This window comes from Danaus plexippus, chromosome 4 (genome assembly GCF_018135715.1).
Source record: "Danaus plexippus chromosome 4, MEX_DaPlex, whole genome shotgun sequence".
Lineage (NCBI taxonomy): Eukaryota > Metazoa > Arthropoda > Insecta > Lepidoptera > Nymphalidae > Danaus > Danaus plexippus.
In genome coordinates this window covers 8786712-8799733 of record NC_083538.1, presented here as the reverse complement: position 1 = coordinate 8799733, position 13022 = coordinate 8786712, and the positions used below count along the sequence as shown (strand labels likewise).

At 33.9% G+C, this 13022-nt stretch overlaps 6 protein-coding genes across 6 annotated transcripts; 3 read left to right on the top strand and 3 right to left on the bottom strand.

Moving 5' to 3' along the window:
* The first annotated feature begins 1736 nt into the window (after positions 1 to 1736).
* On the top strand, positions 1737 to 2600 carry LOC133319919 (radial spoke head protein 9 homolog). Its single transcript, XM_061526177.1, is given in 3 exon segments — positions 1737 to 1782; positions 1785 to 1952; positions 1955 to 2600. Coding segments are annotated over 3 exon segments (810 nt in total). The 3' UTR covers positions 2551 to 2600.
* A 524-nt stretch (positions 2601 to 3124) lies between these two features.
* Positions 3125 to 5625, top strand: LOC133319575 (putative E3 ubiquitin-protein ligase UBR7). The gene is given in 6 exon segments (XM_061524695.1): positions 3125 to 3452; positions 3721 to 4135; positions 4267 to 4406; positions 4646 to 4908; positions 5143 to 5324; positions 5327 to 5625. Coding segments are annotated over 6 exon segments (1362 nt in total). The 5' UTR covers positions 3125 to 3287; the 3' UTR covers positions 5524 to 5625.
* A 290-nt stretch (positions 5626 to 5915) lies between these two features.
* Positions 5916 to 8167, bottom strand: LOC133319685 (ubiquitin thioesterase otubain-like). Its single transcript, XM_061524922.1, has 5 exons — positions 8007 to 8167; positions 7619 to 7918; positions 6950 to 7171; positions 6319 to 6429; positions 5916 to 6040 (listed from the first exon to the last, which is right to left on the bottom strand). The coding sequence occupies exons 1-5, from the start codon at positions 8151 to 8153 to the stop codon at positions 5954 to 5956; spliced, it is 867 nt and encodes a 288-aa protein (XP_061380906.1). The 5' UTR covers positions 8154 to 8167; the 3' UTR covers positions 5916 to 5953.
* A 201-nt stretch (positions 8168 to 8368) lies between these two features.
* On the bottom strand, positions 8369 to 10378 carry LOC133319687 (pre-mRNA-splicing factor SPF27-like). The gene is made up of 5 exons (XM_061524926.1): positions 10147 to 10378; positions 9786 to 9949; positions 9248 to 9460; positions 8838 to 8991; positions 8369 to 8534 (listed from the first exon to the last, which is right to left on the bottom strand). The coding sequence occupies exons 1-5, from the start codon at positions 10219 to 10221 to the stop codon at positions 8400 to 8402; spliced, it is 741 nt and encodes a 246-aa protein (XP_061380910.1). The 5' UTR covers positions 10222 to 10378; the 3' UTR covers positions 8369 to 8399.
* Positions 10379 to 10624: 246 nt separating this feature from the next.
* On the top strand, positions 10625 to 11642 carry LOC116768441 (WASH complex subunit 3). Its single transcript, XM_032659168.2, has 3 exons — positions 10625 to 10786; positions 10883 to 11047; positions 11203 to 11642. The coding sequence occupies exons 1-3, from the start codon at positions 10739 to 10741 to the stop codon at positions 11518 to 11520; spliced, it is 531 nt and encodes a 176-aa protein (XP_032515059.1). The 5' UTR covers positions 10625 to 10738; the 3' UTR covers positions 11521 to 11642.
* A 330-nt stretch (positions 11643 to 11972) lies between these two features.
* LOC116768747 (large ribosomal subunit protein eL42) lies at positions 11973 to 12830 on the bottom strand. Its single transcript, XM_032659553.2, has 3 exons — positions 12738 to 12830; positions 12425 to 12598; positions 11973 to 12138 (listed from the first exon to the last, which is right to left on the bottom strand). Exons 1-3 carry the CDS (start codon positions 12738 to 12740, stop codon positions 12001 to 12003), a joined length of 315 nt encoding a protein of 104 aa, XP_032515444.1. The 5' UTR covers positions 12741 to 12830; the 3' UTR covers positions 11973 to 12000.
* Positions 12831 to 13022: the final 192 nt, after the last annotated feature.

Genomic DNA, 13022 nt, shown 5'->3' with positions numbered 1-13022 from the left:
ATAGGAAGTTGTCATCGAACAAAGATACGTTTTAGTTCAAAGTGATTATCACGCTTCTAATTTGAATTACAAACAGCCTTGATCCAAGTTGATATTCATTTACTTAACGTTATGTCTTAGGGACTACAGTTCGACTCATCAGTTAATTGAAATTATCAATTACAATGCAAAAAGTTACAATTACTGTTGCATATTAATTAAATACCGCAAAAAATGAGCCTTTAAACTTTTTAAATAACAAAAATTATTATATAACTTTGCATTTATGGAAGATTAATCTTTAGTTTTCAACTGGAACCGTAATTTAAGGTACTCGGTGTCGGTAAAATCACGTCACTAGTCCATTTAGATAAGAATTCTGTGAGCTAGATGCAGGCTGAGAGTTAATAAGCCTTTTTAGGGTTCTTGGAATACTGAAGTTGACTTTAGATTAATAAATAATAATGGCAACATTCTACTTTCATCATCATCATCATCCTATAGGACCCACTGCTGGGCAAAGGCCTCTCTCACATGGAGAAGATTAGAGCATTAATCACCACGCTTGCTCAGACGGGTGGCGATTTCAATCTTATAATTTAAAATTATAAACCAGGTTTCCTCACGATGTTTTCCTTCACATTCTGCTTACTTATAGCATTTTAAATATAAGTCTAAAACATTAATTCCGCTGGTATTTAACTTATGTCGATAATTCGAAACACCTTGTGGGCATGCATAAAATTATGATTACATGATTAATAAATGTTAAACAAGTCAAAATTTACCCGCAGATATATAAATTGAATTGATTCTGCTATTTCATTTTTAGGTTTAGATCGCCATCTTTTGAAACGTAGAAGTATATCGTAGTGATTTTATTATACTGCCATCTTGTTTGAATAGCTAAACTTTCATGAGATTTAGTAAATGTAACGTTAAACTATACATCGAAATTTTTAATAATTTTAGTTAGATATATATAAATCAAGTATATAACAGAAAACTTAGCGAGTCAATATAATAACCATAGATATCATCAAGAATACAAAAATACTGCATGAATAGCAAAAAAATGTTGTTTCAGCTAATATGCTCACTCTTTTGATAAATTTGAAGTAAAATTTTACGTGACTACTAAAAACGATAACATTACAATGATGTCGATAATATTTCTCGCAAATGTTTCTCCAGTCTGCAAACAAGCAACACGAGTTGCTCACTTTACGTGAAATAAGTAATTTGCTCCAGTTTTTTTCCTTTCATCCAGTACAAGATGAACTTTTATCACATATAAACATTCACAACCGTGAACCATTTTACATTGGAGATCCGTGGTTTCAAGTTACGAATTACGATCAACAGAGGGCCAGCAAATATTTGATGTCGTATAATTGTCATTCGAAACTCCCATCTCAATTTGCAACTTTTTGATGACCCTTACGAAAAAACTGCTCGTAAAGCTAGGGTAACTTACCTTACATATTTTCTTAGTATAATCTTAAACTCTATTGGCCAACTTTACGAAACATGAAAAAATGTTATTAAGTTAATATATATTTAAGTTAGAGAGATCTACAATTAAGCATAGTTAATTTTAGTTTAAGATTTGTAAGAACCTAGAGCAGGCCCAGGTTAGGAAATGTTTTTGTTTTTAAAAATATAACGTTATGTTATGAAAAGTCAACCCATTGTCAATGTCAAATTAGAAAAGGGCTTAGTAGATTAACATAAGAATAATAGATCATATAGTTAACATGAACGTTCACAAGCTCTGGGAATATAAAGAATACGTGAATGTGAACGTATGATGCTGAGCAGCGAACTTATTTCGTTGTTGCAGAACTCGTTAACACTACTGCAAGTGGAGAATCATTTCCTCCACGTGCAATACTGGGGCCAGCTATATGCGGTGGACGCGGACTACCACATCGCCGTGGGCATTAACAACGACGCCATCAATGACAGGAAGTATTTTATACCACCGACTTTAAATTCTGGGGTCTCCTTCCGAAGGCCAAAAAAAAGTACAAACATCTATCTTTATTGGCAACTTATCCGTTTCGCGGTGACCCGGCGTTGAAAATTAAGGTGTTAGATGAATCTCTAGAAGATAATAATCCCGATAGATGTCAGCAAATGAAAGAGGAAAGCCGACTCGCTGCTACGATAAGCAACATCTGCGATGAAGCGGAAATTTGCGCCAGAGGGCAGCTTTTAAAAAAACCCGATGGCACGACTGTCATTAACCCAAACTATTACGGTCTGACCGCTGCCGAAGCGAAACATCTCAAATCGTATCAACACATCCGTATTCCTCAGCATCGCTGGAATTCCAATTTGCTCACGCGACCAGACTATAACTACAGTGTGGATTTTCTTGACTCTGTAGATCAGGACATACCAAATGGCTGCTGGAATTTATCACTAGAACAGAACGGTAGCGTCGCATACCTCAAGAGCTTGTACTGGCCCGGCATGATGTACTTCCATAAGATAAGAACTCCCGAAGCTGGCTTTCTATACGTGGGCAATGGTCGAAAAAATCTTGATGTGCCATTTTTGCTCTAACGGTCTCTAAATAAATAAAATGGGGCTTTCTATTTTATCGTTTATAATTTTCGCATATATTTTTACTAATAAATATTTAAACTCTTATTAATATTAAAGGTTTTCTGTCAAACAATTCGTTTATTAATATATTAAAAGCTATTACATCCCTATCGTATGTGTTAAAATTTATATATTCTCAATGTGTTAAAATTTATAAAATCTCTACTGATCGCCTAATATGATGTATGTGGAGTAGCTTCAGGTCCTATTTATACCCAAGACCTGACCGGCTGACTCTGACCGCTAACAAACCTATTAAGAAAATAATATATATATATATATGTAAAACTCGGGAGATGTTTCATAATAAATTAATATATATATATATATATATTCATTCTAAGTATCTAATTCAAACAATATTATAAATTATTTTATCCCTCACTTCCATAATAGCAAGTCTACAAAATGTCAAATTTTCTTGTTTATATGTCATATACATTTATTTTAGAGTTATACAATTTAACTTTCATTTTTACTACTGCAATTACTATATTGTATAAATATTTATTGTCTATGGACGATACAAACTTCCATACGTTTTCATTCATTCTTTTATAAAAGCCGATTGTCGACACTTAAAAAAAATTGTATTCACTTGGCGCCTATTTGTATTGTAACCGGCGTTTTCAGTTTTTGTTGATTTAATTATTCAAGAGGAGTCTCAAGGATAATCTTTAATATAATCGTCCGACATGGCTACAGACGTTACAAAATCAGTTGAAGACGCAGAAATGACGGAATGTGAGGAAGATAAAGTTGTAACAATGATGGACGTCTTGCAGGAACAAGAAAATTTTGAAGAAGATGCTAACGCTGTGTTGGGAGGTTCCGATGATAAAAACTGTACATATTCTAAGGTTTGCCTGGCCATATATTAACCAAATAACACTTATAGTTAAACAAATTTACATAACATGTTTGAATGAACACCTGTTGTCAACACTCAACATATTTACAAAACGCAATTGAAGTCCGAAAATTTTGTGATCGGTATTCTGTACTTTGTGACCCTAAAGAAGAGATATATATTATAATATGTAGCAGTAAAGATATATATTAAAGTATTGTTGGTACTCGTTAGGCTAATAAAATTCTGATTGACAGTTGTAATTGTATTATTTGCAGGGCTACATAAAGAGACAAGCATTGTACGCCTGCATGACCTGCTGCTCTGAAGCGAAATCTGACCCAGCTAAGAGAGCAGGTCTTTGTCTAGCCTGCAGCCTCACTTGTCATGAAAATCATGAACTTATAGAACTGTATACTAAACGCAATTTTAGATGTGACTGCGGCAACTCAAAATTCAACTCTAATCCTTGTCAGTTAGCACCCAAAAAAGCAAATTTTAATGAGGAGAATAGTTACAACCAGAATTTTAGTGGAGTATACTGTGTGTGTCGGAGGCCATACCCCGATCCAGATTGTGAAACTGAAGATGTAATGATCCAATGTACCATATGCGAGGACTGGTACCACGGCACACATTTAGAAACAACTGTCCCTAACAGTGAACTCTACACAGAGATGATTTGCAAAGGATGATGAAAAATATGACTTTTTACATTCCTACAGTTACATGGTTGTAAATGTTGAAAGCTCCGATGTTGATGTCATTAATGTTCCTGAGATGGAATTAAAACTCGCAATGGAGACTTCAAAACAATGCCACAGCTGTTGAAGATAGTGAAAGGTCTCAGGAAAATGAAGATATTAGCCTCACTCCTAAAAAAGAAATTTCTTCTATTGATGAAAACATTGAAGAAAATAAAAAGAAAGTAGAAATGATGGAACAAATAATTCTAAGATGGAAGGTATTTCTGATGTTGATGTTAGTGTTGAGAATCCTTCAAGTGAAAGTCTCATAAGTTGTAACAATAAAGACACACTGATATTAAAGAGGAGGGAAGCAATGCAGACAATACCAATGACCGAGATACTAGTAGTGACCAGAGCCAAGATATTATCAATAGTGAGATCCAACGAGACATGGAACTAAACACAAATAATACTGCAAAAGAAATCGAAGACAAAAATGCTATGAAACAACTAGCGAGGTGAAAATAGACAAGATGAAAATACAGATGGAGAGAAGCCTCTGGTAGATTATGAAAGTGAAAGCTGCAAGTCAAAAATGAATTTAGATATCACAGAAACAAGTCAGGAAGATATTAAGACTACACATGAGAACGGGAAATGTATAAAAAAAATGATGCTGACAATACTATCAACAGAACAAGTGAAAAAATTAGAAAAAAAGGAGAAGGGACAGAGGAAAAAACGGAAAACTTGGCATCTCATGATGAAAAAGATGTGGTACAAAACATCAAAAGGAAAGGAAACAAAAATGAAGGTGGTGGTAACTGTAGCATCCTGTTGACGTAATTATACAGACGCTGCTACTGATGAAGTAACAGGGGACAGCAATCACAAGGATCAGAAAAAAGAAAACTTTCCACAAAAGAAACAACAGATAGTTCAGTGAGTAAGAAAAGTAAATTAGGAGAGGTGACTGACAAACCATGCACTTGTCCTAAAAATGACAAAAAGTGTACAGAGGAGCAACATTCTGGCCTCAACCTTCCGCCAGAGACTCTGCACATGCAATGAATGTCTGAGCATGTATAAGGACCTGTCTGTTATGTTCCTTATGGACACTGAAGACACAGTCGTCGCCTACGAGAGCTTGGGCAAGGAGAAACACAACGGTAAGCCATCACAGTATGAAAAGGGCTCCAAGCACTTTCATCGCTGGATAGAATCCAACAGATCAATGCCTTGACAGAGTACAACAAAATGAGAGACAAGCTATTAGACTTCCTTAAAAGCTTCAAGGACAGGAAAGAAATTGTCAAGGAGGAAGACATCAAAGCATTCTTTGCCGGAATGAAGCCCAAGAGGGAACCAGAGGGTGTGTACTTTTGTCGGTGATCACCAAGCTGATGTAATATTTTTGAATCTTTATCCTTCCAGGTTTAAGGACAAAGTGCTTTAATTTTGTAGAACTTGACAGATTAAATAATTTTTATTTTATTTATTATCTCTTATTTTCTTGAACATTTATTTATTTCTTTGTAGAAAGTAACATTTCAGTTAAACAAAAGGGCTGTCTTAATCATTTTAATAGTACTTTAACCGCCACCTAATTTCATTTTACAACAAAGGCAATTACATTTATTGTCAGTAAAACAAATCTAATATTATACATATATAACAGGAAACACAAACTTCTGCGAATACAACGAATGAAGTAAAATAAAATACCTCTTAGTTTAAATGTCCATCAACGATATATTATATAAGGAGTGTAATAAAACAATGAGTGAGAGACAATTAAGTTTAATAAGTAATAAGAGCATGATCACGCGTAGAGGATATCATAGTGTCCAGGCCGGTATAGCAGGTGGACCAGCGGAGACGAGCCCTCGGGGAAGTCGTGGGCGATCACCTGGAAGAGACATACATTATACAGCTGGAAGTATTCCATCTCATCACCTGGTACTATTGTGTTTGTTATATCACAGATTAAAAATATTTTTAATATGTGAATGTGAATTTTTATACTACCCACACTTTACATATGGACGGTACACAATGTATGTATATACATATAATTTTATAATTTCACCAAACTTTCCATAGCTTTAAGTGGTTACAATGTTAATAGTATTTAAAATATAACAATGTACTCTGCAACTGTTGAGGTAACAAGCATAAAATGCCAACCTGACTGCCTTCCCCCCTGTCCATATACTTGACTCGAACACCAACATTTAATGCGTTACTCAAGGCGATGATGTGAATGTGGTCAGACTCTTTGTACATCGGCTCCACTTCCTGGAACATACAACTATACTATACATCGTTCCACATAATGACTCCTTGTTTCTACTTTGAAAGTCTTATTGTCCAAAGAATTTGAATAATTGGATAATAATTAATTCAGAACTCGGTAATAAATTCCACAATAATGCTGTAGTTTTCAAATGAAATCGATAATTTAAAAGTTTAATGTCTGAAATGAGACTTTAAAAATTGGTACAACATCACATAGTCCGTGCAGGGCTTGAGGAAGATTCATTGAGAGGGTTGGAAATCTTATATAGATTTTTATATATATTTCACCACGAACTGTATGTGAAAGTTATAAAATAGTTTCCCCACTCGAGATTGTAGCAAATGAGTTGCCTTCACAGAAGATGTCATTTCATGTTTCTTAAAATATGTAATTATATTCAGGATTAAATAAACTGCCCTTTCAAGGATAAACAAGTATTATTATGCACTTAGCAATTTGCTTTTTGTTATATAATAACATTGTAGATTTGTTCAAACCTACTGAATTTAGTTACTATACCTGTCGACAAAATTCTGTGACTGTACGGGGACCTTCTATGAAATTCTGGTAGAAATCATGCTGGGTTTGCAGCTGTCCTGAGGTAATGAGGCGCAAATAAACAACTATGTAGTCCGAGTAGCCCTGCTTATTAAATTTGTCATGAAGTTCCTCTCTGATGGAGCCGAGCTCGTCTGGGGCTCCCCCTGCCTGCTCACCCACTCTTTGTACAACTTCCATAAACTAAAACATTATATATATTAGATATATAATAGGAGAGCTCTTATAAGCACTGTTAAAAGATAACATATCATTTTGTTTAACTGAAGCAGAATATGTTTTTTGATTCCTTTGTAATCTCATCAAGATATAGATGGGAGTGTGTGACTGTCTATGATAATGGAGAAAATCGTTGACATATACAAACTTCTCAGTAAGAAGCCGTTACTGGAGCAGACACCATGGATAACAAAAATTGAATCCATTCAACCCTGACCTATGTGATTATTGAAGCCTTAAAAATCAACTGCATGGTATATAGTATTGTTCAACAATATCGGTATCGGATCGTGTACTAACTGGGTAAACTGAACGTTCTTTACTCCGGTTAATTTAATTATATAGTAGTGACAAAAAACTTGCAAAATATAACCAAAACAAACATATATAACCTTAAAAAGGTCGACTCACCGTTTCATAGAAATCCTCTACAGTGAACTGAGGGAATCCTAAAGCGACCAGTATTTCTTTTGAATTCTTAGCTATTTCATAAAATTTATCGTATTCTTTTTTATCAGTGAGTAGGTGCTCTAAATACCCGTAAGAAAAAGCCCGAAAAAAGCAATTGCCGTCCGGACGAGTTCTTCTAATAGATTTATATTTGGACGCGAGATCTTTAATTTTCAGCATATACACGGGATCTTCGTTATATTCTTTTTCTAGTGAGGACAGCTCCTCGAGATCGCCGACGAGCGGTATACTCTCGGATATCTGAAAACAAACAAACAATGACATCCTACCTTATAAATTAAAAGACCCACACTTACTGACTCAAAGTGTACAAAATTATCAGCGTTACCTCTTTTTCTATTTCACGTTGTTGTTTCATTATTAATTCATCTTGATTTACTGAATTTTCAATTAAATTACCGGTACACGCACTACTACTCGATGCATCGTCCGCCATTTTCAAATTTAATAAAAATAAAGGTGACAGTTTTGACATTGACTGTTGCCGGAACAAACAACAATCGTATTTTTTTTCATTTATTTCATTCGTCACTTTCACAGATTCTTTGCATACAGTTTTTAAAATGTCACATAATTAACATGTATATATAAGAATATAATTTTTGTATAAATGTAGTTGAATTATATAAGGAAAAAAGAAAGCTTATTCTTTTTTCATTAATTTGTTTAAATTTCTATGAAAACACGAAATAAAAGTATAAATGATCTATTTATTTGGTAATTAATCAGCAAACATGTCTTCTATTTTCTTTTGCACTTCTTTTTCAGTCTCAGAATTGAGCTTGTCGGGTAGATTTTTAACGGCTTCCATATCCATATCAGGAGTTTCATCATCCGCTGTAGTTTGTCCTTTTGCCTGGAGAAAAATTATAAAACATTCTACATATTTATCTTCTAAAAGCATTTGAAAACGGAATCCCCAAATATTCATAAGACATGCAAACATTAAAGTTTTAGACAATATATTTTTAACAACGAGAGACTTCACGTCCATCACTTTAAAAGTATTTTTTTTGTTTTAAATGAGAAATATTGCTGTCTAGCTTATATCATATATTAGCTTATATTTCCTGCATTTGATTAAAGATCCCTTATATCTGATTATAATTTTTATAGATAATATAAGCATCATCCCAATTTGTAATGAATGTGTTCCGACCTTCTCTCTCTGTTGTTGTAGTTGCAACAGGGCTCGCTCTAGCCTGTAGTTGTCTGCTACGAGCTGTGCCCACCGCCGGCGGAGCGCCCTCAGCCGAGCGCCGCTGGCCGTCTGTGACCGTTTACGTTCCCAGTTCACCGCTGCTATTTGTTTCCTGATTCAGAAATATGTTTCTCACTTTTTAGCAAAACTTACATTAATTTTATGACTTTAATAGTTTTGTACAAACTTGTGTTACGTTTTCTAAAATAAAATATATATATACATATATACAATTTTCTAAAAAAGGGATCTTTGATGAAAATTTACAGAGATAAAAATAAATATTGGAAATTTAAATAACCTTAACAAATGAATGCTTAAAATACTATTATCTGGATAACAAAATAAGAAATTTGAATGATAATTACCTTAACTGCGCATGAACATTTTGTGACTTCACGACCAATGCTTGGAGGACATGTAAATATGACCGCCATGCCTCAGTGCTGTACTGTAGTTGGAGTTCCAGGTTCAGGACGCGCGTCGCTTGGTGGGACAGCTGGGCGTGGGAGTTATCTACTGCCTCCGCCCACGCTGTGGGCTCACCGAGACGACCAACGGGAGGAGGGGGAAGTTCATACCTGAGAAGTTGAAAGTTCATTCAATATTAGGAGGTTATGATTACTAAGCGACTTACCAGGACCTTTTAAAATGTTAGATCTGAGTACCAGCTTTCCGGACCTGCTTAGACACAAGATTAACAACTGTTCGCCAAACAGAAAGAGAGAATTAGAGATGTAATATAATTTTCACCCTTTTCATAAATCATTACAAGAATGACATGAGTGACACATGAGTGACAATGAATAGTTTTTAAGGAAGTGTTCATTGCTAAATGCAAACAGTACAATAAAAGTCATTGCCATTATCATTTTGTTTAACTCCTTATTTATTAGGTTAATTCACCTTTTCATTGATAATGGTTCCATTGGCAGGCGTTGTTGTACCCGCTCCATTTCTCTCTGTAGAGCTGCTGTCTCGAAAGCTGTGCTGGGCTCCGGACCAGCATTTTCTAGATAATTTTTCGTGGGTCTGTATCTACGACATTCCTCTTCAACCATGGCCAAGGCCTAAAAACATTAGGAGTGACTAATAGTAAGAACCGACGATATAAAGGCATCTTCATCAACGTAGTTTGGTATAAACAAAATATATCGTATCCTATTTGTGTACATTATTACTTAATTTGGTTAGTGTAATTAACATTAACGTCTTCTTAATACTCCTAGCTTACAAATTACAATACAAATATAAATAGTAATCTTACCGCTTCTCTGACACCCGGATCATCGTATCCTTGATCAATGTACGGTAGTGCGTCTACTATCACCTCTCCAGACATCTTCTTTTGTATATTTCAATATTAGTTATTATAAATGAAAATTCTGTTCCAAATAGAGCAATTTACAATTTTTTTTAATGTGTTTTCAGCAAAGTAGACATTAATTCTACTTTTTGTTATGACAGAACATTCAATATGTATATGACAATCGTTGGTTTTGTCGTTTCAATAATTAGTATTGCCACTACGTTTTGTAAAATTACGAAGTAGAAATAGATTCAATAAATTATAATAACTGGCGGAATGATCTATTAAAACAAATTTGAAGAAAATAATTTAGTTAATTTATATCTAACTTTATGCAACGAGCGATTTCATATCTTATGTCAACCTATAACCTTTAATAACTAGAATCTAAATATGAGTCTATTGATGCACATAAGTGAATAGCTCAAGACGAATATAATTTCTGACATTGACAGCGGACAATAAACATTAATTACCTACGTTATTTAATATTTATTTCTTTGTTTTCTTTTTTAATTTTGTAACATCAAAGATTTGATATTTCAAAATAATGCCAGATATAATGAACCACGAAGTTTCAGACGTCGATTTATCGAAGGCTAGTATAATTAACAGATGCTTTAGGCTCCTAAAAATGCTGTCTTTATAAACATTTTCTAACTATAAATGTTATTCTTCTTCTGCTACTATATAGATAGCTGCACTACAGCAGAAACGTACACTGGCCTTTGTGAACCACTTTGTTATTACGACGGTACAATTTCTCAATAACTTCTCAAAAAAATGTGAACAACGTTTAATGCAATTTGAGAGAAAAATTGAAAAAATTAACGCAACGATGGTGCTATTAGAGGCTAAGGTAACGAATCATTTTAAATGCAATGTTCTTAGACTTACACATGCCCTTTTGCCTTTATCCATAAAATATTTTTTTTAGTTCGTACATATATATGCATATATTTTTTAAATTTATACTGTTAATGTGACTAATCAAAAAATTACTATTTGATCCAGCTGTCCTCGATTCCAGAACTGAATAATATCACTGGAGACGAAACAAGAATTAATGTCAAAGAAGAGGAATTAAAACCTAAAGAATCCAAGGAAGTGATCGAAGAATCCAAAAATGAATCAGACCAGAAAGATAAAACGAACACTGTAGAAAATGGTAATACGGAGGGAACAGCAGGAGAACATGTAGAGAAGATTAAAAAGGAATATGAACGATTTGTAAAAATGGTACAAGTGGGAGTTCCCACGGAGGCTGTGAAATTAAAAATCTCTCTGGAGGGACTTGATCCCTCAGAGTTGGACAGAATATTATATAAATAAATATACCCTATACAGACATGTAACTTGTTGAACTTATATATATTTTTGTGCGAGACAATATTCAAATATTCATAGTGCAAACAAGCTGCTTATTTTGCTAATAAATAATATCTTTGAATCTAGTTTTTATTGCCATTGTGTTTTCTTTACTATCAAATTATAATTTCCCATAAAAAGAAATTTTATCATCTGAACCATGGACCAGCCCAACAAACCAATGAAGGCAAATATGTTGAATTTTTCCCACACTTTATATCAATCACATAAATCATTGTTGTCTATTTAATATTGGGCTGACAACCCAAGGCTATGTCAGTTTGAGGCGATATGAACTAGGATTGTACTATTTTAGAGTCACTACTATTTGTCCCCTTTAAGGACTAAACTAACTTTTCAAATCTTTTCCTTTGTGTTCTGAGCAAAGACAAGCAAGGAGTAAATGATACAATATGTTAGTTGTTATTCTTATTTATTACATGTTTAGAACTGAATCATCTGTCCCTTTCTCTTCTTGTCTCCTCCGAGTTCGAAGTGCTTGCAACGCTTCAAGGCCACCTGTGATCGAACCTTGCAGTCAGCACACTCAAGACGGAGTACAATCTTTTTGGTGGTTTTCGCCTGAAAATATTTATCTGTTAGTAATCCGTAATGAATCGAAGGTAACTTGTTAAGTAAAACTAGATCACGAAACTACTTAGAAGTTTACTATTTAACATATAGCCGTTATGAAGTTACTTTTAAATTTGAATTGAAATGAAACTGTTTTCGAAGTTTACTAAATTTTACACAAAACAATAAAATTTTTTGAATCGTGTCATTAATCATATTCTTCTGATGTTAAGAATCTAAAAAATTTAAAGCGTGTTCCCGGTCTTAGGTTATGTTAGTGTTGATGATAACTTGCCTTCTTTTTGAAGATGGGTTTGGACTGACCACCGTAACCCTGTTGTTTGCGGTCATAACGTCTCCTACCCTGAGCGGCGTGCCTTTCCTTGGATTTTTTGTATTGTGAAACTTTGTGTACTTTGTGGACCTTGCATTTCTTGCAGTAAGTCCTACGTTGTTTTGGTACGTTCACCTGAAATTTATCGACACAAAATTTGAAATACAGTTAACACTCGAGGGTTCATTACACTGTAAATAAGTTTCACTGCGTATTTTGTAAAAATGCAAGAGATTTTTAAAGATTATAATGGATAAATATAAAATAAACACACCATTTTGGTTTAGTCTGATTCGACCAGCCAAACGTCAAACAGAAAGAAGGATATTTTGGTACTAGCTTATGACATTGACAATCCAAAATAAAAAAGTTAAGATTTGATCACATTCCAGGCTTTAAAAAAATATATTTTTACTTTTTAGACTAAAATGTTTTATTTTAATTTACAATTTATAATATCTTTATATTATTGGACGCTTTAATGTCCCTTTAAAATAATATATTGTTTAGATAACCATTACTTCTAAATTATGTTATCTGTAAAATTTCTTCCGCAATT